At 49.5% G+C, this 27,196-nt stretch overlaps 1 protein-coding gene across 4 annotated transcripts in view; it reads right to left on the reverse strand.

Moving 5' to 3' along the window:
- The window catches only part of C12H4orf50 (chromosome 12 C4orf50 homolog), an 87,928-nt gene that overhangs the window by 25,537 nt on the left and 35,195 nt on the right, over positions 1-27,196 (reverse strand). For 3 of the 4 annotated variants that reach the window (XM_060365411.1, XM_060365410.1, XM_060365409.1), the window contains 4 exons: positions 25,370-25,426; positions 23,964-24,146; positions 19,034-19,085; positions 17,432-17,553 (listed from right to left, as the gene is read on the reverse strand). In XM_060365411.1, coding sequence (XP_060221394.1) covers positions 17,432-17,553; positions 19,034-19,085; positions 23,964-24,146; positions 25,370-25,426 — 414 coding nt within the window. Of the gene's footprint in view, positions 1-3,037; positions 3,138-17,431; positions 17,554-19,033; positions 19,086-23,963; positions 24,147-25,369; positions 25,427-27,196 lie in introns of all 4 variants that reach the window. The other variant, XR_009585053.1, reaches the window with a different exon arrangement.

Consider the following 27,196-nt stretch of genomic DNA (forward strand, 5'->3'; position numbering starts at 1 on the left):
CTCTTTCCCTAGGAGTGTAGGAGTGTATACAGTTGGTCTCTGTTCACCAGGTGCTTGGCAGTCAGAGGAAGTGTTGCTGGTTTCCGTGACTAAGCAATATTTCAACATCCCTGCAGAGACCAGCCTCCTCATCTCTGGTTCTCAGTTCCAGGCTAATCTTTGAACCATTTTTGTCACTTGTACCAACTCGATTTTTCCAGCTGCCATCTCACATAAAACTTTTTTTAGACAAGCTTTGCAAACCTCTAAACACCAAGCACTTTAAAGAACCTTTAACAACACATATCAAAGCAGACCTTCCCCAGGCTCCTCCTGTGTGGCAGCAGCTTTGATCTGTACAGAGCAGATACCCCTGAAGCACAGCCTACCTGGAAGAGCAAATACAGAATGACCCCTGGGCTTGCCAGAGCCTGACCACCCCCACAAGGTCACGCAAACATGTGCCCAACCAGTCTGCTGTGCAGCTGTGAGCTACAGTGTTAATGTCCATGGATCTCTTGCTTAAACTCACTTCTGTGTTCATGCTGCCTAGATGGAATAAGACGAAAAGCTTGTAGCAAAGCATTAGTGAACAAGCCTCTCTGGCTGCCTAACAGAGCTCAGGTTGGGAGCTCTGTTCCCTATTCCAGTGAAACAGATGAGAGTGACTTGAGGTGTGGCTGGCCAGGACTCGTTCAACCCCACTGAAAAGAAACCATATGGGACAGAGTCAGAGCTAGGATGGTCCTTGCGTGTGTCTCACTCTGGGTGGGTCACACTCACTGGGAGTCGAGGCCACACGGCTGGTATGCTCCTGAGTTCTGCACAATCTGTGTCCTGGACAAAGAGAAAAACGGGTTAATAGCCTCTGCTACTGAAAACAGCAGAAGACACCATGCAAGCACTCTCAAAAAAGTGCAGATGAGGTGGGAGACAGGGCCTTCACTCTCATGTGAAGATTCCATACAGATTACACACATGCACATACACACAAACACACACACACACACACAAACTTGTTCACTCAGTTAGGAAGACCCATCTAGCCAGGACAGATGGTACCATCCCATGACAACTGGACTTTGGAGTTTTAAACCTTAGGTTGGTGCATTCAGCCAAAACCAAACATTGAATTGAGTGCTGATCTTCAGGCTAGTGACGTGTGCTACAGTCTTTCCTCCCTGCCCAGCAGCAGAAACAAACTCAGCTTCCAGTTGTCCCCAGAGCACAAAGGCATCCAGGAACCCTGTGCTGGTGATAGGTAGAGTCTCAGCATTTCCCACTTGCAGTGTTTTCAAATTGCGCTAAGTTCATTGGATGGAAGCCTGCTATGAGTTGGGGAGTGCCTGCACTCTCACATCACGGAACAGGAAAGGAGGCTTAAAGATAAAGATCCCCACCCCCACCCACTGCAGCTCTGAATAGGCCAAGCAAGTCTGCCTTGTGAATTTCGGTGACCCCACACTCTTGAGTAGCTGTCACCTCCTCACCCTTCATCACAGCCGTCTCAACAGCGCCTGTGATATCTGTTTGAGAGCCAAAGCAGCTGTCTCATGGAGCAGGTTGACCAATGCCTGAGCCACAGTGTGTGGACACTACCTGCCACCTTCCGGGAAGATGAGGCTGACCTGTGGAGGGGGTGGTCAGAAGAGAGGAGAGAAAGACAAGGATGAAAAAGAGAGGCAGAAGGGCATGTGAATGACAGCCTGAGCTAGGGACCTTGAACAAGAGAAGTTCTGCTCACAGCTTCAGAGCTTTCACTCCAAGGTTAGTTAGCTCCGTACTCTGCCAAAATGAGACAGGATCTAATGGCATAGGGGTTTGTGGAAGAGGAAGGTGCTCACCCCATGACAGCCAGGAAGGAGATGTGGGCACAAGATGGAAGCCCAAGGACCCATTTCCAGCCCATCATCAGGTAAAATAAGGGTTGGGAAGATGGCCGAGTCAGTAAAGTGCTTGCCATGCAAACAGGAGAAGCTGAGTCCAGTCCTCTGGAACCCATGTAAAAAGCCAGGCACAGTAGTAGACTATGTAGTCCCAGTGCTGGGAGGTGGAGACGGGATGATCCCTGAGCTTGCTGGACAATGACTCAAGCTGAGTTGGTGACCTCCAGGTTCACCAAGAGATTCTGTGTCAAAAAATAATACGGTGGAAAGTGTCTGAGAAAGATATCTGGCTTTGACCTCTGGTGTCCACACGAATGTGCAGACATGTGCACCTGCCCAGACATTCACAGACACAAAAGAAAACAGAACAGCTTCATGATCAAGATACTAGATCCCCGATCAAGCCGTTTGGTTCTCCCAGGAACTGCCTCAGTTCCTGCAATGAAACAGTCAGGCTGATTCACCCCCAGGTCTCTGATAACCGTTTTAGTTTTTTCAACTTAATTTGAATCCATCCAGTTTCAATTCTGCTTAATATCACACAAGACCAATTCTTCTTATTCATTGCAAAAACCTGTCAAAGCCCTTTCATAATATGCTGTCAGCTTCCTTCTCCCTCTCATCACTGAAGACAAATGATGCTTGGTTTCCGCCTTTGCTTCACCCCATCTTCCAAGTTTGCTCCGGAGACAGATGGCCCCTCCATCAAGGAACACGCCTCCTCCTCTCAATGCCTGTGCTCATCTGCTTTTTTGATTTATGGGAGAAACCAAGCAAATCAGTTGCCACTGGGGCTGCTGACCCAGCCAGGCAGCGGTGTCCTTGTGTGCCCTATGCACCAAACCTCTCTTCCACACTAGACCTAGAATGGATCCCCTCTGAGGCACAAGATCAGCTTGCCACTTGGAGCTTTCCCTTTGCTACCCGGAGCTTTCCCTTTGCTACCCGGTGGCTCTAGGCTTAAAACACTGCTGTCCACTAAGACTCTTTCCCTGACTGACCGTGAAGGTCCATCCTTTTCATCTCAGCATTGAGACTGTAAAGGTCTGTGCTCTGCTATTTGTGGGACTTATTATTTATCCTCTGTCTTAGTGAGGGTTTTATTGCTGTGAAGAGACAGCATGACCGCAGCAACTCTTAAAAAGGAAAACAGTCAATTGGGGCTGACTTACAGTTTCAGAGGTTTAGTCCATAATTGTGGTGGCGGGAAGCATGGCAGCTTGCAGGCAGACGTGCTGCTGGAGAAGGAGCTGAGAAGTTCTACATCTTGATCTATAGGCAGCAGAAGAGACTGTGTACCACACTGGGCATAGCTTGAGCATATGAAACTTCAAAGCCTGCTCCCACAGTGACACACTTCCTCCAGCAAGGCCACACCTACTCCAACAAGGCCAAACTTCATAATAGTGCCACTCCCCTCCCTATGGGTCTATGGGGGCCAATTATAGTCAAACTACTACATTTTCCCCATACCACCCTGCACAGCATTGGCCTCTGCTGAATGTATATCCCTATGGGAGTGGCTGGTCAGGTGTAGGAAGCCCCTCCAGCCTGCCACAAATTGTCTCTGGAAAGGTCCCTAGCCTGGACCAGATGCACCTATTGGCTCTCCAACTGGTGAAAAATACCTTAGATATTCAACTTAAAATGAGAAAAATCTTTAGATGTTACAGACCATGGTAACATAGTCCCTTTGCTTTGGACCTGTGGCAAGGCAGGTCATCATGTCAGGAACTGACAGTGAAGGAAACGGCTCCTTCCTGGCAGTCAGGAAGCAAAAAGAGAGGAAAGAGCCATAGTCTCAGAATGCCACTGAAGGACATGCTTCCAGTGACCTCACTTCATCCCTCTAAGCCATACCTCCTAAAGAAGCCATCACCTCCAGACATTACCTCAGGCTGAGGATCAATTCTTCCACATGTAGACACATGTTCCTTTGAGGAACATTCCAGATCCCAACCCACATCACCAAGCCCAACTCTCTTTCTTGTACCTGCCCCACATGATGGAGGACACCAAATTTTCCAGGCTTCTCCTGGCACATATACGGTTCCTTTAGTCTACTCAAGACCAGACGCCCTCTGAAGACATAACCATGTTATTTTGCCTCTCTAGTCATTGGCAGAAGAGATTTTTCCACCAACAACTCTATGTAACCCAGAACTGCATCTTCCTCTTCAGTTCTAGACTTACGGGTGTCAGAAATTTAGAAGTAGGAGCAATCAATGAGGAGATAGAGAAGTGTGACCAGCGACATTTGACAATAGGCTCCCCGAAGTCTCCTAAGATGGAGGCTACGGCTCCATCATCCTAGATCTCCTGATGGCGAGCCACCACCGCAAACCTACACAGTGCTCTCCAGGTGTCATGAGAACCCAGGGCCCCTTCCGGTGCGCACATTAATGAAAGCCAACACAACTTCTCAATCCTGCCACTCAGCGGCAGTCTGCCCACCCACACAATAAAGATCGCAGGTACATTCTCACCTTGGAGCAGTTCACTGTGACAGATGTCCCCATGATCCTGTACTCTTACTAAAAGCACCCAGCTGCCCCTCCCCTGCAGGACCCTTCCTATCACCTAAGTTGTCTTCATGGTCATGACAACTTAGCTGCCTTTTCCTAGAGACGAAGCAAAGCTGTCACTTCCCTGGGCTGCTAGCATTGCAGGGTGGAGAATGTTTGCAGTTCATGTCACTGCCCATTATCAGTGTCCTCAAAATCTAAGTCCTGCTCGTGGGAGGCTGCTAGAAAATCCACATGTGAAGAAGGTCCCTCCCACCTCTGTGTGCAAACCTATTTGGAAGTGGACTTGTTCTGCTCCTCCTGGCAAGAGGTAGCCTGGTTCCTCAGGTCTGGAGAAGCTTGCTACCTGCTTACAATAGGGAAAGAAGCAGTGTCACTGTGAGAGCTCGGGCCTCAGGAAACCTTCAAGTCCCTGTTCTCAACCCACTCTTTATATCTCCACACACAGAAACCCGAAGGAGCATCCATGAGGCTGAGGACTGTGTGTAAGAGAGAGGAGCAGCCTTGTTGGACAGCCACTAACAGCTAGCACCAGCCATCATCAGCCACCAGCCACATGTTTGACTCCACAGCCCAAGTGAACCCTCTGATGAGTGTGGGTGAGACCAGCAGAAAACCTCGGGCAGAGCAAAGCCTTGCAAATGAATGAATGGGGGGGGGGGTTTCAGGAAGTAAGCTTTGGGCAGCAATAGCCCAACAGTATTGAAACAACACACCCTCCTTTTTCCCCCTCCAAATCATTCGGTATTGTTTTGTTGTTGTTGCTGTGGTGGTGCTGGTGGTGCTGGTGGTGTGTGGTGGTGGTGGTGGTGGTGGTGGTGGTGGTGGTGGTTCATCTATCAGATGTCTCCTCTGCGTCATGCTCTGTGGTGAATTTGTTTCAAGATTAGATGAGGGCTGGGGAGATACCTGGTCAATAAAGGCCTTGCTGCACAAGCATGAGGACTAGAGTTTGATCCTCCAGGAGCCACCTATATGGGTTATGGTGTGTGCTTGTAATCCCCATCCTGAGTAACAGAGACAGGAAGCATGCAGGTTTGCTGGCCAGCTAGCCGAGATGAGTCCACGAAGCCTCATGCCGATGGGAGATCTTGCTTCAGAAAACAAGATGGATGGCTCCTAGGAATGACTTGGCCTCCGCATATATGCGCATCACTATCACAGTAAAACACACACACACACACACATGCATGCATGCACGTGCGCACTTGCACTCACAGCTTAAATGAGTGTAAAGCTCTTGTTAAACACGGTGAGAGTTGTAATTGTTGGCTAACGACATTAGGAGGTACCTTGCTGAAGCTTGCAGGGCTCGCAGATAGATAAGCTTACACTGTGTGCACTCAGCAGGACCTGAGCACAGCTATGTAGAGTCATAAACCCTGTGACCGCCCCAAGCGACTGCAATGGGTTTTGCCCACATGGCTTTCCCAGCACATTCCACACATAAAAAGCTACTAGAATGCTGTGTGGAGATCTGTCATGGGACCCCAGCACCCCAGCTTGCTTGTGTTAGGTGAAGGTCCACGGACACTCCAGTTTAAATTGCACCCCACAACCCTACATCTGTTGCCCTCTTTCTTTGGTCTCCTAGGACCCCAGTGCTGACCATCATGCACAACTTTGTCTAGATTGTCTTGGAATACCAGTGCACTGGCTCCAGTTTCTATGCCTGTCATGGCTTCTCACACAGCTTCTCTCTTCCCTCACATCCCTTGCCTTGGTCCCATCCTCCCGTATTCTGTAACTCTTCGCCTGGAATCCACACAGGATGGTGGGGCCTGGGACATCAACACACCTCTTGGGTGTTTTCTATTGAGGGACATTTCCTCACACCTGTACCTCCCAGAATTTAGAAAGCCAGTGCTTGGAGCACAGTACGTGAGACCTCTGCTCCCAAGGGGCATAGCTCATGCTGACTGATACACACTCGACACTCTGAGTATACGCACCCCACTTCCTCACAGCAGCCTCGATGGGGAGGCGGCACCTCCCTGTCATGTGGCTACTGAGGTGGAAAGGGAGTCATTCCGTGTCACAAAGGATTGAACTAGAATAACCTGGTGCCAGACAGATTTCTCCCCATCTACTCTGACACCCCTCCCTATCACCTGTTTCTCAGATATAACAGTCCATGGACCCCTCAAGCTACAGAACCCATTCCTTGTCTTTTGTGGGTCCCAGCTACACTCCTGAGAAATATCCCCAACCCTGACAGCTGTTCCCACCAGAATAGCAGCTTTCAGACTGATTGTACCTCCTGGGGAAAGGGATGGCTCTCAGGGAATGCCCCATCCTGGCTACATCAAGACCACAGCTGGTTTAAAATCCCTGAGGGGGAGGGGCTGGGTCACCACCGACCACAAAGGCCTTCATCTCTGTGCCCAGGCTGCAGCAGGCAGCAATGACTTTACTGGAGATAAGACTGGCAGTCAAGTGGTCCAGGAACAGGCCAGAGATGTAGGGACTGAAGGACTGGAATTCTGGATCTGCCAGCTGCTACATAACTCACAAAGTACCATTTCTTCTCCAAGCATTCTATCGATTTAAGTACCAGTGAAACAAATTTTGTGAGTGTCATTTGGAAATTGAATATGGCAGCATGTGTGAAACCTTGGAAGATGATAAGCACACAGTAGGGCTAAATGTATACATATATATTACATATAAACACGCTATCCAGTGAAAATGGAGTGTATGCCTGTCTGATGTGGCTTCTCCTGGCTATGACCAATGCCTGAGAGAAACAGCTTGAAGGAACAAAGATTGCCCCTGAGCATGGTTTCAGAGCTCTCATCTCACAGTTGTCTGGCTTCACTGCTGTGGGCCTGAGGTGAAGCTGAACATCACAGCAGTGGGCATTCCCTCCTGGTGCACAGGACCCAGAGAGAAAGAAACAGGAAGAGGGAAAGAAAGGATACCTTTAGGAGGCACATCACCCAGTAACCTAGTTCCTTCAACCAGGCCCTGCCTCCTACAGTTTCTGCCACTTCCCAAGAGAGTGCCACTGGCTGGGGACACTTGAGCCTGTGGATGACAGTTCATCAGTGTGGCACACTCTGATCTGAGCCTATACACAGGAACACATTTATTAATGTTCCTGACGGATGGGGAAACGGAGGCACAGAAGGATAAGGAGCATCTATTATATTTATAAAGTGTCTTGACTGGTTCCAGATGGCACCATCTTTACCATCACGCCCGCCTGCCCCTCCAAAATGCTACACTCGGTAGTTCGTCACTGTGGGAGCTCAATGACTGGAAAAGTCCAGCTGCCTGGGGGTAAATTCACAGTCTCTCAGTGCACGAATATCTGGTGGTTTTGTTTGTTACTTCATTAGTTTGTATTTCCCAAATGAACGGATTTGATAAGCAGAAAGCAATGCTGTTTAAAGTATGCTTATTTCTGGCTGTGGTGCCAGGAGTGGTTAGACACTGCATAGGGGGCCGTGGGCTCAGGGCAATGTTTGGAAATCTTCTAGCCAGCTTCAAGTGTTGTCAGTATTACACTTCCTTCCTCCCAAGGCCACGTCATCCCAGAATGTCCTTCCACCCCGAGTCAGGGTCTCCTATAGCCTATCCTAGCTTCAAACCCAGTATGTTGCCAAGAATGACCCTGATCCTCTGATACCCCTGCCTCTGCTTCGCAAGCGCTGGGATGAAAGACCTGTGTTACCATCTCCAGTTTATTCAGTGGGGAATGGGAGACTCAAACCCAGGGCCCCCCGAGGGCTTAGTAATCGCTCTACCAATTGAGCTACATGCCGACACTTGCCCTCCGGCTTTTAAAGTGAATTTTGATGGAGACCCATGGCTCCAGTTCTTGACCTTGCTTGGAGAGGGAGTGGCTCTCTGTACAACCCTTCCATCAAGCAGGACACCCTAGGCTTCCCGGTACTCCCATCCACCACTGCAAAGGGAAGCCAGTGTGTGTGTGTGTGTGTGTGTGTGTGTGTGTGTGTTAGCAGATGTCCCTTGGCAGCATCAGTCTAATTACACAGCCCTGCAAGGCCATGACCTCCCCATCCATCATCTTTCAGGATTATTCACTACTGGGCTTGACACAGGTCCCCCAAGGACCAAGCGGCTGCTGGTACCCAGGTTCCAGCTGAGGCTAAATCTTGCCAGGACTCATTTCATCTCCCTTGTCTTCTGCTGCACTTGATGAGCTGGGTCGGTCTAAGCTTCAGCTCTCTGGTAAAGAGAGAGATAATCCAAAACTGCACCTACAAAGTGCTTCATGAACGTGAGCGTGGAGCATCTGAAGATTCGGTTACTTACACGGAGCATGCTCAGTGGGCAAGGAAGTCAGGGAACACATTAACACAGGAGGGGCCTGGTGGATAAATAAGATTTGACACCTTCACCTTCGAACTGGAGAGAGTGCCTCGGAGAGGGCTGCCCTCCGTTAGGTGGGGGAGAATTACCATGAGCATCTAACATAAACTGGCCCTGCGCCAGGCCCTGACGAATCTTTAGTTAGACATGTGTCTTCTATCTTCATTCCTGCACAGTGGCCCTAGATCCTTCTGTCGTCTAGGCCCAGGAGACCAACCTAGGAGAAGGATCCCAAGGTTGGCCCTAAGGGTAGTGTCACCAGGGCTTCCTGGGCCTCTGGCTCCCAGTCTGGTTCATCTAATGGGAAACACAATGAGAAACCTGGAGAGAAGAGAGAAGTTTCTAGAATTCATTTTACACCCCACAGAAATAGGTCTGGCAGCACCTGAGTTTCTTAGTAGCACACTTAAATTTCATATCTTCCAGGAACAGCTCTCGCTTCACGTTCTGAGAGTCCTCAGATTCAAATGGAATGACCCACTGCCAGACCTTGACAGCAATGGCAATAAATGAAGCCAGGAGGTACTGAAAGAGGGGACCACACAAGCATGCCTGCCAGCAGGAACTATCACAGGGGACCCCCACAGAAGAGCCATAGCCTTGTGTAAGGAATACATTTGCAAGAATGTCTGCCTGGCTCCTCTGTCCTAAGTTTACTACTTCTCTAGCTGCTGAACCTTGAATGTCCCTTTTCTTGGTGCTGTGGGCAGAAGTGACTGCTGCAGGGCAGCCATGATGTGCCTTCCTTCGCCTCAGCCTCCTGAACGATCACAGTTGACAGTGCTGCACGTGTTCCCATTGTCATGATTCTCAAAGATGGGCTTCAATCTGTGCAGACTCTGTTTATTGTAGGTATTGACAGCTTCCGATCTTAGGGGGCCATGTAAGGAGTTGATACATGTGGCCACTGTGTTCTAACAGGGTGGGACATCCAGAGTATGGGGCACAGATCAGTGGCTGAATGCTTAGCCCTTGAAAATATGAATCTGGTCCAGACGCAAAGTCTAGAGTAGGTGAAAAAGGGTAGGACCTCAGCTACACCACTGAGACACACCAGTGAGACCCACTGTGAAAAACACAAGGCAGTGACCTGGTTTCTTCCACTGATGACTGCAAGAAAATAAAGAGAGGAGGAACACATGTATTAAAAGATATAAAAAGAGCCAGGCACCGTGGCACACGCCTATAATCCCACCACTTTGGGAGGTAGACAGGTGGATCTCTATGAGTTTGAGGCCATCCTGGTCTACAAAGCGAGTCCAGGACAGCCAAAGCTACACAGAGAAACCCTGCTTAAAAAAAAAAGATATAAAAGGCCATTTCATGGGAAGATTGATGATATGAGGATAGATGGATGAGTGGGCAGATACATAGATAGATGGATAAGATGAATGTGTGTGGATGGATGGGTGTGTGGATGGATGGGTGTGTGGATGGATGGATAGATGGAATGAGTGGATGGATGGATAGATGGAATGAGTGGATGGATGGATGAATGAGTGAATGAATGGTAGGGTGGATAGATGGCTTGATGGACAGACATATGGATGAGCAAATTGTGGCAAGCCTATCCAGTTGAAGTATATTCAGCCTTTAAAAGGAGGAAAATTATGACATGCCATTGTATACATGCACCTTCATGAAACTGTGCTAAGTCTAACAAAGGGACGAACCCCACAGAGTCCATCCATATGAGGGACTTAGTCATTGTCACTTCTTTAAGACAGAAGTAGACGGGTGATTGCCAATGCAGGTGGAAGGTTCACGTTTCTAGGGACAGAGCTTCAGTTTGGGAAGATGGAAATGTTTTGGAGAGGGATGGAGGTGATGACCACGCAACAGGTGACCACACTCATAAGGAGGCAGGTTTTGTCTTACAGAGATCTACCTCAAAACAGACATGTCAGTCACCTATAGTGAGACCTTATACAGTTTCAAATAAACCACAAAAAAATGCTAATGTAATTTATAAAATAATTAGAAAATTAAACAGATAAAATTGGATGCTTGATAAAATTAAAGAGCATCATCATGCTCACTTATTTGGAGCATGATGATGAAACAGTGTTTAAAATGTTTGTGAACTGAATGATGTCTGTCTATCTCCAAATAATATGGGTGGGAAGGAGGAAAAGGGTGGGACACTGATAAAGAGCCTGCTCTCAAGCTGATCTTTGTTGAAGATGAATGATGAGCACAATGGAACCTTTTATATTCTGTCTGCTTTTGAAAATATTTGACATTTATAGTCCTAGATTGTTTCCCAAAACTCATTTCCTTCCTCCCATGCCTCCTTCCTGTGACAGAGGCTCTTACTATGTGACCTCAAGCTTACAGAGATAGCTCCACCTCCGCCCACAAAGTGCTGAGGTGTACAATCATGCCTGGCTAAGAAACCAGTTTTCAACCACTTTTACATCAGCCACAGTGATGTTTCCTCCACTCCCCTCGAACTCGAATCTCCTGTCATCCCAGGTCATGCCCTTTCTTCTGCTCACAGAGCAGGGAGAAGGATAGGCAGATGCTCCCTGCCTTCGTACAGACCTCTCTCCTAACCAGAACCACGTTCTCTTGTGTTCTCACTATTGTCAAGAGCGCCTGCAGTAGTGTTGATTATTGTTATGATTCTGGAGGATTCCCGAGGCCTCTCTATGCTGAGCCCAGCGATCATGGCTCCCATGTATGTGAGACACTGCCCATGCCCGGTGACACACTGACCATACACTTCAATGGTGGCGTGGACATGGCATTTGGGGGCCCCAAGGTCCTAAGAGTATGACCAGCTGCGCCTCAGGGGATATTTGCAAACTGCCACACAGAGCCCAGAGTAGCACATGTGTTTTATCCTAACCTCTCCTGCCAGGCCCCTGTAGAGCTGAGTCCTGCTCACCTCTCCATCACCACACTCTAGAGTTTCCTGTACCTGAACTATAAAGACCACACTCAGTCACATAATGGCAAGAGTGCTAAAGCACCTCCATGCTCTGGGCCTCTTCGTGTGGCAAAGAGTGGCTCTTTCCTTCCAGTCATGCTGGGAGCCAGACACCCCCACCCCAGACGCCAGAACACCGCAACCCTAGAAGTATGCAAGGGTCAGAGCTAGAATCCAGTGCATGGGGTGAGAGGTAATATGCTTAGCTCTTAAACCATCTGCCTCTCAGCTTAGGCACGGGGAAAGCATGTGAGACTGACATGAGACTGACACTGAGTTAAGAAGGCTGCAGGGCAAGGTACATCTTGAAGCATGTCACCAGGTCATGTCAGCAAAGATAATGGAAGATGATGTCACCATGGAGGCGTTTTGCCAGGCAGAATCCAGGCCTCCTAGGGATGCAGTTGAAAGCCACATCTGGCTAGCTCAGATTAGGGTACGCATGAGGCTCTGTCCTCCGGGCACACATTCCACCTGTGCTTTGTGGGTTTGTGTGCCCAGGTTCCTGCTTCTTGTGATTTTACACCAGGCTTCCTGCCTCCAATGGAAACAGGATCTGAACACAGTGTCAGGTGGACCTAACATTCCATATCCCACTCTCCAGATTACCAACCTGCAGGGCTCAGCGAAGGCCACCCACTCTCTCCAACACTTTTATCAACCAGCCCCAATGACCATTTCACAACTTTGAAGCATCCCATATGGTTCTTTCCTCCTGTGAGCCCAGCACATGGAAGCAGGATAGCCATTTCCAGAACCGAGAAGATAACACATTTATGTGGGAAAACTGGCAGAAGAATGGGAATCAATTCTGTTGTGCCCATAAAAATCAAAAGTAATTGCAACTAAAGCCAGAGGTGATGACAGAGGAGATGTTGCCACACACACTTGCCACAAAGAGCTATGGCAGGGCATCCTGGAGGTGCAGCCATGGGCAGAGGCCATCGCAACTCCACAGGTTCACACATGCCCATCTTGTACAGCACCAGGCTAGGGATGGGTCCCTTTAACAGCAGCTCATTGTGCTCAACATCTCTCTGTGCTCCCTTCACTCTGTCTTTATAAATTTCCTCTTACCCCAGGCTCCTTGGCCTTGGACGTACATGAACCCACACAGTGCTCAGCTAATCATAGAGAAACCATCACCATGACAGAGAGAGGTTGTTTGGTACTAGAGGGCTAACTGCTGACCTCCCTTTCCTAGTGTACTCCTGGCCAGGGCTCATCAGTGACAGAAAACTGTGTGTCTGATAGCTGAATGTGACAGCACCCCATGCTCTCTCTGGGTATGGGGGCAGCTTACCCTGGGGAGATAGGGAGGGGACTCTGCTCCTTTGGCTGCTCCACTTTGATACCTCCCCCTCCCTGACAGCACCCCCAGGGAGATGTAGCACAGTGCACACTTCTATCAGGAGGCTATTCCTGTATCTTCACGGGCAGCTTCCTTCTCCATAGTCCTACCCTGCATCCCATCTGCTTATGGTACTAAGGTCACTGTCTATACATCGTCTGCCTGAATGCCCTGAAGCAGGAGCCAGCAGGAGACCAAAGAGACCCAGCTCCAGTGTTCCCTAGCCTCCCAGAGTCACGGGAAGATGAATGGGCCCACAGGGAGAGAAACCACATTCAACTCAGTGACTCCTTGGCCCATAACAAGCCAAGCCGGGCCTCCCCAAGGACCTGCCTTGTGGCTAGGGGGAGGGGCACGCTTCCTCACTGGCTTTGGCTAGGCTCCAGGGGAAGTCCTGGCTTGCTGACAACTGACTGATAAATTATTTTCTACCGCAGTTGCTGGGCTAGTCTGTTTGCTAGACTCTCCAGAGGCCTAGGCAGAGGGGTGGCTGCCCCCAGCTCCTGCCTGGCTTTCAGCATCCTTGACGTAAGCTCTGTGCTGATGCTGGGGCATCTAACAACTTATAGCTGACTGAGGATGTGGCAGGATTTCTTTTGCCTTTTCAAAGGGCTGAGCTCTGCAGGCCTGGGAGAAGGCCAGAGTCTACCAGCATCCTTTGCAACAGTGCTCAGAAGTCAGAGCACAAAGCAGCCCTGACTGGAGACCCTCAGTGCACCCCAAAAGGGAATGCTTGTGGCACTTTCTGGTTTACAAGTATTTTGCATTTAGTATGTAATCACCATGGTGAGCAGCAGTGATCACTCTGGATTGACCTATCTGGGTTGCCTCTCACCCAGAATCTGAGCAGTGGTTGGAGGAGACCTGAGGTGACAGGATGACGCCTCGTGTCTTAGCCTCACAGGACCATTTTGGAGACCAGAGGTGGCACCACCACTCCCACAGGATGATCTGTCCCTGGCCTGCACCTCAGGTGCACATCCTCTCTCCATCACATTCTCCATATTCAAACTGTTGACATTAATGATGCAGATACAAGACAATGATACAGGAGAAGCAGAAGCCACCATCCTCACCCAGCTCTTCAGAGTACCTCATCATCAGAAATGATGGTTGACATGCCAAATGGGATTTCACCTTAACTGGTAACTTAATTCATTTGGGGGATGAGACCTTGCTAGCCTGGAACTTGCCATGTAGACCAGCCTGGCCTTGAACTCAGAAAGATCAGCCTACCTCTGCCTCCCTAATGCTGAGATCAAAGGGGTGGGGTACCACACCCAGATAAATGGCTAAATTTAAGGAAAACAACCATGAAATGCTCCCACAAAAGTGCTCCCCTATCTGGAGGGAAGCTAGGGGTCCCCAAGCAAAGAGGAACACTTTTCATATGTCTTTCCCAGCACTACAGCAGCAGACAGTGGTTGCCTAGCTACCATGACAGCCAGATGACTGAATGAGATGTGGGCCACTGATAGCCTCTTTAGGATATAACATTGGCATGGTTCCTCTCCCAAGCCCCCAGCCAGGACAAGTGGCCACGGATCTGTGAGCTTTGCTTGTGTTTCAGTGGCTCTGGTTTCTCCTGGAAACCAAACCCACTGGCTCCTAGGTCCATGTTGTGTTTGGTCTCATGAAATGCTAATATTGGGGAAGGCAAGGAAAGGGCAAATAGGAATTCTCTGTTCATTTCTTCTCACACTGAAAACCAAAAGGCATTAAAACTAAACCCACAGGCTCTGCCTACATCCTGAGGTGCCTCTATTTCTTGTCTTTGTCCTCCCTTCCAGGAGGGAACATAGTAGGGCAGGGAGATCTAACCTTCCTTTCAAGAGGGGAAAATACACCTGGTGGAAGAGCCTGGATCAGGGCTTGGGACAAAGATCAAGGACCCCAGGGCAGCCTGCCATGCTTCGTCCTGGATAGTGACTGTACAGCTGGCTAAGAGACAGTGGCCTGGTCCTTCTAGAAAACCCTTCTGTCGCTGCCTTTGCATCTACCAAAGCTGAACTGCAACATCCACACTGTGCTCCAACACCTTCCCGGCTCCAACCACAAGTCTTTAAGCCAGAGACAAAAGCACTCCCCACTCACCAAGGGCTGAGAGCAAGACCGATTCCTTAAAGTGCTCTCGGAAGGCTCTGCTTCAAATATTTATGGAGGCTGTGAAGTGGCCCCAGAGAGCCAGCGGCCCTGTCAACTTTACGCCTGCTGCAGTGATTTATCGTCTTGGGAACTGCTGCATACACACTGCCTGAGTGCTTGGTGGGAAGCCAGCATCCTCCAGGAGGTGCAGAGAGGCGAGAGGCTGCTGGCAAGGAGGGGGGGGGGGGTGGGATATTTTGCCTCTGCCCCCTTGACATGATGGGGAAAGCTCTGTTTTCCTACTGCTGAGCACTGTCTAGAATGCAGGCTGAGCCCAGAGATGGAGACAGTTGGAGAGGAGAAAACAAAGGTAGGTCTCTGTGTCCTTTGATAATGGTTCTGTGGTGCACATCTCTTATCGGAGGAAGATGCAACAATGACAACTTAACGCTTACCAAGCACTTTCTGTGCTGACATCAAAGTCTTACCACATGCTTACTAACTCCTATGACAGTTCTAAGAGGCCAAGTCACAGCCAAGGAAATAGAGATGGGGGCCAGCTGGGTTGTAATACACTGCCATTGAGCAAGTACTGACATATAGGCATTGGGCTGGTGGCAGAGTGGAAGCAAAGGCTTTTGTTCTCAATGACAGGAAAACACGCCCTTCACACTGGAAAGCTCTGTGTCTCCTGCATAGTAGTCTCATGCCAGTGTCCCAATGCTCTCCCCCAAAAAAATGTGTACCACCTTCCCTCCTCTGGATCCTCTCTAATTTTGAAGACCCCAGACATCTTATGTAAGTGTATGTGGCTATGATGATGCTGGTTCCACATCACTCAGGTCATGTGACTTCATCCTTAACCCCGTCTACAAGCCTGCCATCATCCTGGGCATAAGACAATCAGCATCAGCATCTCACTTCTGGAAACGTGTTTCCTTCCAGCACTCACAGGAAGGGCCAACTACAATAGCACAGCAGCAGGAAGCCCACCTGCCTCTCCAGCCTTCCCCTAGATGTGGCCATGTGTCCGCCTTCCAGCCTGAACAGCAGACTAGAGCCATCCCTCCATCCACCAGGGATGGGGATGGGGAGCAGCCAACGGGGCTGCTGTCAGTGACATCGGCCCAGTCTGGTGCTTATTAAAGTCTTTCCTGCACTAGAAACAAATACTTTATAGACATGGGGATCATCAAATTGCCCCACAACCCTGATATGCATAAGTACTACCTTCATGCTTAAAATAAAAACATACTATAAATATGGAGGTAGATGAGATCTCACAAGGATCAAGATGAAAAAGAGCAAACCTTACACTGAGACGCAGTGAGGGAGGGAGGTTCTCTCTGCCCTTTCATTGTTTTGTGGGACCTGAGGTTTCCCTGCAAACACAGAGTGCCGCGAGGCTGGTTTTCCTTCTCATGACCACATCAGGCAGTGCCACTCCCATTTTACACAGAAGGAAACGAACATACAAACACATGAAGAGCTTTGCTCAGCATCACACTGACTCAACAGGGTCAGGGGTGGGGTTTGAACTCAGGTCAGCCAGGCCCCAGATATAATGAGTTACGTAGTTTGTCTGCAGAAGGCATAGAGTGTCTAGTGATAACTTGTTCAGGTACTTCATAGTAGAAACAACTAGAAAATCTAGACAAACTGTGGGGAAAATATACTTGTTAGCTAGGATCTGCAAAGGACCAAGGCTGTGAAGCTTTGTGAGAACGACACTGACAGCAGGGGGAAGGTTCTCCGTGCAGTCCAGTGGTGTGTCAGAGCCTTCCCCTCAATGGCAGTTGGTAGGAGACCCAGGCAGCTATGAGGGTGGGATGCTGGACAGGGATCTCATCGCCTGTGGGACACCAGGACCAATGGGAGAGGACTGTGAGGAGCCTGTAGGTTTTGTGCCCAGAGGTGAGTGTGAGCATCAAATGTCAGGCAGAGTTGCTGTGGCTTCATCGTCTTTGAATCAGCCCTGGGTGAGGAAGGTACTGACCAGCCCATCATAGCAAGGGAAGTTCTCTCTGGGGCAGGGATCCTCAGCAGAACCTCAGAACAGGGCATGGGTCTCCACACAGGAGGCCAGCAATCAAGACGAGTAACAAGACACAGCACACGGCTTCACCAGAAACAGAGACTGAAAAGCAGATAATAGATACTGGGTTTCATTTGAGTTCTTAACCTGGTGGTTTTACTGGGGTTATTATGTGTCCATGTATGTGTGCAAGCCTCTCTCCCCCTCTCTCTCTTTCCCTGTGTATGTGTGTGTACATGAGAGTGCATTCACTTTCAAGCAAAACCATAGTTCAGAAGTGAGGTAAAGGTGTGTGCTTACCTTTGGGGAACCAGGTGGACCCGTCTGTGATATCCACTCAGTCCCTGGAGGGGACCAGGACTCCACACCCCACAGTCTTTGAAGGACACTATCTGTTTCAGAATTAAGTAGATAGTCCTGAGCTGGAAGAGAGAATCCTCAATCAGGCCTCAGGCCTCAGGCCAGGCATACATCTTTAAAATCAACAGGTCCTAAACTTTATCGTAATGTTCCCACTTTCTTGCTATCCACAAATTTTCCCAGATGGCTATCTCTGTGACAGAGGCTTTCTTGGTGGGTGCCTTTGAGTTCTCTGAGTTACCACATTTAGTAATGGCATTATCACGGTCTTGGGGTTACCCCAGACCACTGCCTGTCTGCCTAATTCCCTGCTAGCTGCCAGGCCTCCAGGATGGGGCTGCCTCCTGTGTTCCCTCTGCTGGTTCCCACATCTCGTATGTACCCCCTCCAGGGGGTGCCAGGTAGCCTCCAATAACCTAATACAAACAGCCTCATGAATCACAAAGCATTTCCTTCATTGACAAGTAAGAGAGGCTGAGCTTGGAGAAGGCATACTGCTAGAAAACCAGTGGTAGAGTGGGCCCAGCTAGAATTCGCAGCTCTCTGCGGTAGAAACGGGTGCCAGCTCAGGCTAGAGGGGCAGCAGTGAAGGTACAGGAGGCAGCCCCATACGCACAAGAAGAGCCTTTCTTCTCATGTACTGATGCCCAGCTACGTGCCAGGCCCTGCACAAGACCATCATAGTATCTTCATTTTGAAAACAGTCTGCAGGACACAGAGAGAGAAAGAGAAATTGAGTAACTCATCCATGATCACAGTGCTGGCGAGAACAGAATCCAGTAGACAAGCCACAAGGAAAAAAACGGACCTGGAGGGTGCCCAGTATGTCTGTGAATGCAACCTCCACACGCCCTCAGGGTCAGCCTCATGCCTGTCACCCACCCTCACGCTGTTAGTGAGTGGCACTTAAGGACTTCCAGCCTGAGGAGAGGAGATTCTGTCTGGACTCCCAGTACCTTAATTTCTCTATTACAATGAAGTTAACAGAACAACAACAAACCCACTCATGTTCCTCTTCCTGAGTAACCACAGTTAATATTTACTTCATCTCTTAGCCTGCCTTGCTGGCTACATGTGGATGTGAGTGTGTGATACCAGACAGCCCTACCGTCTTTAAATTTAATGAAATACAATCACATTGCCCTACAGCATGGCATTCTCAGCCACTTTGGTGGCCATGTTACATTCCGCAGAGGACATGAGTCACCTCACAACAATGAAGGCATGGGCTGAGCACAACTGTCCCATGAGCTTATTCCTAATAGATGGAAACTACTTATATGAGTGTCCTGGGTTGACAAATGGATGTAGTGGTTCATAATGAAAAAAAAAAAATGGAGCTGAGGAATGTGAGGCTCTTCTTGTTTTGTTGTGGTGTGTTCTGACATGTGAGATGGTAAGACAGGTCTCAGCAGCAGAAGGAGAGGGAGAAATAGGCAGTCCCCTGAATGGTACAAACTTGACATCAGGCAGTTTGCAACCACCCCACCCAACCCTGGCTTTTGATGAACACACAGAAATGTTTCTGGCAGGTGCACTGACCTCCTCCTCTGGCTGCTGTCCCGTTGGAGCTCACATCGAGGTGGTGGCCTGTCTGGAAGGAAGGAGAGCTCAGTAGGTAGACTGTGTAGAACAAGGTGAAAAGGTCCCCGGAGGACCAGAGAAAGGTAGCCACCCTGTGCAGCTGAGCTCACCCTCGCCGGAAGTTGGCTGTGATGATATGTCTTCTTCATCCCCTCCTCAGCCACCATGTAGGTGACCAAGATCAGATCTGCTCAAGGGAACCACATGCCAGGGACAATTAAATTTCCTTCACTCAACCTCCATACACAGATAGCGACAAGCGTCCCTTCGAAATGCATTAAGGGAAAATTTAAGGGAAGTTGGGGCATCTGGCACTGCCAGGGGCCACTGATTCATCATTCAGTGTTGCTGGATGGTGCTCTAGCCCCTACATGGTCTGAATGAGAATTGTCTCCCATGGGCTCGTGTGTTTGAGCACTTGATCCCTAGTTGATGGGGCTCTTTGGAAAGGTTATGGAGCCTTGCTGGAGGATGTATGTCACTTGGGACAGGCTTCGAGGTTTTACAGCCTCACCCCGCTTCCTGTTCCTTCTCTCTCCTTCCTGTTTATGGATGAAAATGTGATAAGCCAGCTTCCCACTGCTGCCTCCATGATATTGTCACGCCTTCCGCTTCATAATAGACTCTATCACTGTGGAACTGTGAGCCAAAATAGACCTTTCCTTTGGGATAGCCTATCATAACAACATAAGGTAACTACTACAGATTCTCAAAGAGCATCCTGGGGAAAAGGAAACCCTACTGACTCAAGGGACAGGTGGCTTAGAGGTCCAACAGCATGTTCTTTGGAATCAGAGGGCCTTCATGTGCAGGTGACTATGTCTAAACAGAAGATAGAATGCATCACATCCCAGGAGCAGCAGTACATTTACTCAGAAGCCCTGGGTTGGGACCACCCTTCCCTCTACTGAGCCGACTCTAGGCCAGAGTCTGGGTGAGGCTACCAGGAGTATGTGACACTTCAAGCAGGCTACATCTGGGATGAGCTCCAGCTTCTTTGGTATCCAGGCTTCCAAGATGGAGACCACATAGGCTCATGAAAATTTTTAAAAAAAGAGAGAGAGCCTTAGTTTTACTTGTTAAAGTCAACAACTTAAGTCCAAGCAAAATGCAGGAAATATAAGCCAGGCTAGAGGAGGATGGCAAAAGACACAGAGGGGCTGTCAATCTCCCCTGAGCCAGGCCCACTCAAGATGAGTTAGAAGATGAGTAAGGATTTCAGAGTGAGAAGTCTGCCTTGCCCTTTTTTCTTCCTCCACCTAAAACCTGGGAAATGTCAAGACCTTGAAATTCCCAGCCATAGCCACAGTGAAAGCTGGTTGAGCTGATACCCACCATCACCACACCAAGACACCTGATGCAAGACACCTGATGTACAGCTTAATGCAAGCCCATCAGCAATGTACAGCCTAATGCAAGTCCATCAGTCAGCAGGCAGCCCTCTCAGTTGTCAGCCAAAGCCCAAAGGCCTCCATCAGGACTCCCATCTGTGTTCCCGGAAGCAACAGCTACTGTCCATAAAGCTCTGGACCAGCTTTCAATCCAGCTACCAGCGGGAAGGGCTGCTACCACTATCACTGAAGAATTCAATTTCCCTCTCCAGACACTACTTGTCCACCAGGGTCCTCAGAGCTGGCTCAGAACACAATGCTAGAGGAACAGAGGGCTACACAATAGCCAGACTCAGACCCCAGCTAATGACACGCTTAGGGGACTCGTCTCTTTAGAGACTCAGCTCTCTGGTCCTGCACCAGCACTCTTCCTTCCCAGCCCTGGAAGCTAACGGAGCCTGTGCAAACGCCCTGAGCTGCAGTCCAGCCACACCTCCTGTGTGGGTGTGCTCTCAGGATGGGCCAGGAGCCAGGAAAAGCACATGGGGAGTGTTCTTAGCCTTCTCGACATATCACAGTAGTTTTCATTCCTTATGCTAGGACAGACACACGCACATTGAAGACTGCTTCTCCGGTGACAAGGGGCACTACCGGGGTGGGTGCCAGGCCCCAGCTGTGACCACCAACTACTCGCCACCTACCCACTCCTACAGTGGCCATTGCTGTGGCCATGTGCAGACCCTGTCACATAGGCAAGTCAGTCAGCATGGAAGGGGCTGAATTAGAGAGCTCTGTGGGGATGCAGGTCTTTGGACAGGTGAAGTTGCTCTTGGTGTCTCCTTTTGTCGTCTGAGTAGGGGAGAACTGTGCCGTTCTTGTGGGATAATGGACACTCTGCAAGCACTTGGAACATCACCTACACAGTCAGCAGACAGAACATGTGTCCTCTCATAGGTCAAAGGGCTGGAAGAGGTGGCAGAGTTGGGATGTGACCCTGTACCTCTGATCTCAGCCTCTTGCCTACTGGAGACAGGTTAACTCATCCTAGCTTTTCAGAAGCTCTTCTGAGCAGACTGTGCCATTCCCATTGTCAGAGAACAGAGATCAGAGGATTCAGGGCCATACCGTACCTCCAGCCTGGTCTGATCCCTGTGAGGGCCAACTGTTCTCCTGCCCCTTTGGTTGACTTGCTGTGTGTTTTGGCCTACTTGGTTCTCCCACAGATCTATAACTCAAAGTGGTAGAAACTCTATCAACTGTCATGGAAAGGAAATGGCACAGCAGGCTGAGGCAGTTTCCAGACCACACAGCAGAGGGGTGAACACTGTCAGGTTAGAGTCAGAGTCACCCGTGCTGGTTGTTTTGTTTTGTTTTGTTTGTTTTATCAACTTCACACAAACCTACAAAGAAGGAATCTCAACTGAGGAGTTTTCTCCATCAGACTGGCCTGTGGCCATGTCTGTGAAGAACTGTCTTGATTGTGGATGTGACAGGGTCCAGCCCACTGTGGGCAGTGTCACCCCTGGCCGGGTCCTGAGCTGTGTAAGAAAGCAAGCTGAGCATGAGACAGAGAACCAGTAATCAGCACCCTCTTCCATGGTCTCTGTTTCCCAGCTGCAGCCCCAAGTTCCTGTCTTGGTTTCCTTGATGATGATCTGTGATCTGGGAGCCAAATAAACCCTTTTGTAACCCAAATGGCTTGATGTCATAACATTTTTACCAGCAACAGACACCAAACTAAGACATCTTCAAAGCTGGCAGTAGTTCCGAGCTGATTAAGGAGCAGAATCAGGGCTGGGACACGGAACAGAGTGCAGAGGGAAAGAGGTTGACAATTGGGGGCAGTTATGTCTGCTGTATGGCCTCCTCAGGCCAAGAGGAAACATCCCAGGCCCAGAGAATCTTCTCACAGATGGAAGCCTCAGCCTGGAGCAATTTAACACCCACCCCCATCCCACACACTCCAGTTTTCTTCTAGCTCCCACATGACCTTCTGACAACAGATGGTAACTGACCAACATATGAACACAGTGAATTTGCCCCTCTAAGCACTGCAGGGGAGAATGTGCTGACTTTTTTGGTGGGCTCATCTACCTAGAGTATGCCAAGCCACATGATAGTTCTGTTTCCCAGAGGTAATTGATTATGCTCTAATTTACACGTCAGCCCCTTTGAGTTCAGTTATTGGAAACCAGCCTATCCCACCCCAGTGTTCATGTTGCAATCAATACCTCCTGCCTCAGTCCTGCCTCATCACAATTATTAGGAACCAACTGTGTCCCAGAGATTGTCATAATCACTTCAACTAGAGTCTCCTCTCTTTCCCTCTCTCCCTCCCTCTCTCTCTTCTTCCTTTCCTGCTTCTTCTTTGTCCCTTCTACAACCCACAGAAAAAAAGCAGCACTAGCCATGGCATCCTGTGCTGTGGATTTGACCTCTAGCCCTACACCAAGTTGCTGCATCTTTAGCAGCCCGTGGCCTCCAGTTTCCACCTCCTCTGTTTCTATGGCGATTTGGATCATAGACACTTGAAGACTGCAAGGAGCTGAAAAGGTCAACCCCTGTACAGCCAGGAGTAACCCCAAGGCCATATCCCTGGAAAATAGCTCTGGCTAAATTTACCTCTCAAGCCCCACACCGTCAGTAGCCGGCCTAGTCTCAGAGGCAGATCTGACTCAAAGAGAGGAATAGGTGTATGGGCAGACATGGCTGACACGGTTGGGTCCCACAGGCTACTGTTCCGAGCCAAGCAGGGCCTTGGGAGCCCTCTATCAGGATCAGAAGAATGAGCACTCAGCACCACTCTCCATCATCAGGACTTCTGAACTTTTCACCCTCAATTTCTTTTTCCGTTGACTTTTAGCAGAGAAGATTCTCACCCGTTGGGTTCATTATCTTTGTGTGGGTGTGGTGCTGGGCATAGCACCCAGGGTTTCATCCATACTAGACAAGCATTCTGCCCACCTCACTGTACATCCAGTTGATTCATGATCTTGTGCTTTCACTGAGCAGATTCTGTGTTAGACAATGGGGAGGCAGACATCTACAGAAAGGCTCTAGCCTCACAGAGGAGTACCAACAAATGCCCTCAACAATGTAGGAAGAATCCCCTGTGTGTGTGCTGTCATGCATGCCCAGGTTCAGTGGAGGGCAGAAGGGTATGAGGAGAATTGTAGCCATTGGGATTTAGACCAGTTACTAGGGACAGACACTCAGAACCTTGAGGGCTGGACAGGAGGCTGCCAGTGGACCAAGCATCCTGGCAGAAGGGGCTATGCGTTCAGAAGTATGGATGACAAGAATATCTGGTGACACAGCATGATGAGGCTTATGTGGCACATTTGTGTCTGTCCCCCCTCACAGGGTCATAAGCACTTCAGAGGGAAAGGACCCCCAGTATTCTTCATAGCACCCTGAATTCAGGTACCACCTAGAGAAGGATCCGGAAGGTGTGAGGGCTGGGTTATTAAACAAAACAGCATGGGGGGGAAGGGCAGGGGACTTTGTTGGGTCCACCAATGGTCCCTACATGTAAGGACAGGGTTGTCTATGCTTACCTCTGGGGCTCCCGGGGTCAGGAAGGTGGCGGTATACTCAGCCAATGCCACATCATCAAGCATGTTCTGTGCCAGTTCAAAGAGCAGGTGCTTCTTGGGCTCGTGTCTCGGCAGCTCCTGCAGCAGGTGCTCAATCAGGCGGTTCCTCTCCTGGCACTTGTGGACCAGGGAAGCCAGCTTGGCCTGGAAAGTGGGGGGGGGAGCACCATGGTATAGGCTGAGCTGGGGGCCAACGCAATTCCATCACCCTGACACCAGGACCTCAGGGCTGCATGCTATCTTCCTTATAGACCCCAGGCTCATAGGAGTAGGGAGGGCAGAATGTAACTCAGGCTCTACCGTGGCCCTGTGCTCTGACTGACCTCCATACCTCAACTCACCAATCCATACCACACTGTGAGGGAGACAGAAACCACCCGGGAGAGCCCCGCCTTTTCATTTGGCGTCACCCTACTAATGTACAGAGCACTGGGGTCCTCCTTCGGATGAGGCGGGTTTGTCAAAGCATGAACTTAAGAGGGAGAACCCCCTCATGGTCCCCCTCAAGGTTTCTTGCACTGTCCTGTCTATGGTATCCCAGACGGCACCCTAGAGTCTCAGTGGGAATATTCAGGTTCCATCATATCAACACCAATGGTTCTCAACCTGTGACTCATGACCCTTCCTGGGGGGGGGGGTCAGACAACCCTTCCATTGGGGTCACCTAAGACTATTAGAAAACACGGGTTTTTGTGTTACAATTCACAACAGTAGCAAAGTTATGATTATGAAGTATCAACAGAATAATGTGACGGTTGGAGTCAGCACAACACGAGGGACTGTGTTAAAGGGCCGCAGCCTTAGGAAGGGTCAACACAAAGGTGAGGCTCAGACAGATGGGAGAAGAAGTGGTTTGTATTCCTGACAAAATGGCTAAGGAAACTGAGCCCAGAGGAGAAGGCAGGAAGCAGGTGTGTCCCATAGATAGATAGATAGATAGATAGATAGATAGATAGATAGATAGATAGTAGGGCACCTTCCTGAGGAAGCGTGCTGGAGTGAATGCAGTCGCGGGAAGGTGGGAGACACAGAAAGAATTGGAATAAAAAGGGCAAGTGAAGAGAAAGAGGAGAAAAGGGCAGAGGAAAAGACGAGAGACAGGGAGGGAGGGACTGTGAGCACCAATCAGCAGCCTCCAAGCCTGCCTCGCTTCCCAGGCTGCACGGAGGAGAAAGTCTGACACAGCCTGTGGGGTCAGGACACGTGTCACACAGGCTAGTAGTCTCACACATGTGAGAAGCCAGATGAAGAAGGTATGTGGAACACAGTTCCTGCAGGTATTAGGTGACGACTGTCCCCCGCCCTCTTGGGTATGTTCATGAAAAGCTAAGCACTGCATATGAAACAGTGACACGGCAGCATGTTACCTTCAGAGGCCCCATGGCCAGGCGTGCTTCTTGCTGCTGTTCCCAAAGCTCCTCGAGCTGAAAGGAGAAGCAAGAGTGTGACTGAGCCTTGTGGGATAAGGGAGGGGAGGGTGTTGAGCGCTGGCCTGCTGTAACCTTTCCCTGTGTGGGGATGGGGTGCTGGGGAACAGCTGTCCCTGATCTCCAACATGGAGCCACAAAGACACAACCTAGTGTGAAAGTTGGGTCCCTGAGCCAGACATAATCTTGGCTTGGCTGCTTCCCTGTGACCTGTAAATCACTTATTCTCCCTGCTAAGTGTCTTCTGTGCAGTGGGGTTCCATGACTGTCCATTCCACATTGAGGGTCATAACAAGGCCTCACTGATAATAAAGCACCTAGACCCAGGCCTGGTCCTGGGTCAATAAACATTAGCTACTGTTACCACTTGGGACAGACTAGGAACATGGATTCTGTTCCTGGTGGGAGGCTGGTCACATGCCAGCCGTCAGCTCTGGCACCCAACACACAGCATGCAGCAGAAGTGCCCCCCTGAGCTGGCCTCGGCTCCTGATGAGACAGGCCAAGTGTGGGGCCTGACACAGTGAAGAGAGGGGCTGGGGAACAGGCACCAGGCACTTGTGAGAGGCCACCTCAGACTTTCCACATCAGCCCAGCCTCCACCAAGTGACCCCACTACTCTTCAGCCGGATCCAGATCGTCTGAATTCTTGTCTCATAAAATATACAAAGCGGGAATTTCATAGCTATTCCCTCACACTGTCTTGTCTGTTGCAACCTAAAGAAGCCCTTGTCCTTGCCCCTGACTGGTTCTTACCTATCATTTTTTCCCCTCAATATTACACACTCACATGAATCAGGGTGTGTGTGTACAGACACGTGAAAATCTGCTACATGGAGAGTGTCACATCCTGTTTGGTAATTGAATAGAAAATCCTTGAGATGTTTTCAAGCGAAACAACTGGCCCCATCTCTTTACAATTATGCATATTCTCTCCCCATGCAGCTGTGGCGTGATGTATTTAAGCCATTCTCTGTTGATGGGAATACGAAATACTGGTCTGTTTCTTTGCTTCACAAACAGTATTTCTGTTCATCTCTTTGGTATAACTTCCCAGGACTGATCAAAAGGTAGATTCCAACTTCAAGTCAACTAACTTGTATTCATATGGGACTCAATGTACGCAGGCTTTGAGGCGACCTCTCTAGGCTTCAGTTTGGAAAATAGCTTCAATATGTCCCCGTGAAATGAGTACAGGACATTGCAATTAAAAAGTGATTGCTCACCCCCATATGGGACATGTGTATCACACCCCCCTCTTCCCAGACTTGGGATTGTTGTGGAAGAGGGAACAGAAGGAGCCTAAGAGCCAGAGGTGGTAGGACCTCAAGGAAATAGTGTTTCAGGGACACATCAGTCTAGCTGTACGTAGGAACTCAGTGCTTCTGACAGCACACACCAGACCTGCGTTAGCTCAAGTCAGACTGAATCCCCAAATGGAGAGAGAAGGTGGGCACGGAGTCCCACCCCTAGGCAAGGAGCTATTGGCAATTGATTGCTGCTGGAAGAGGGAGTGTCAGTTTTCTTTAAGAGTGTAGACCCTGGTAAGTGCATCACACTGTAGGGGGAGGCCACACATCTGAGAGGAAATGGGCAGCACAAACTGTGCTTGATGGATTTAATTTAAAACACACACAGAGAGAGAGTTGTGTGAGTAGAGAAGGGAGGGGTAAGTCTGTAAGGAGTTGGCAGAGGGGTGAAGTTGATCAAAACACACTGTATGAGACTGTCAGATTGTCAAAGAACTAATAATTGTTTAAGTGGATG

The sequence above is a fragment of the Meriones unguiculatus genome, chromosome 12 (genome assembly GCF_030254825.1).
Source record: "Meriones unguiculatus strain TT.TT164.6M chromosome 12, Bangor_MerUng_6.1, whole genome shotgun sequence".
NCBI lineage: Eukaryota > Metazoa > Chordata > Mammalia > Rodentia > Muridae > Meriones > Meriones unguiculatus.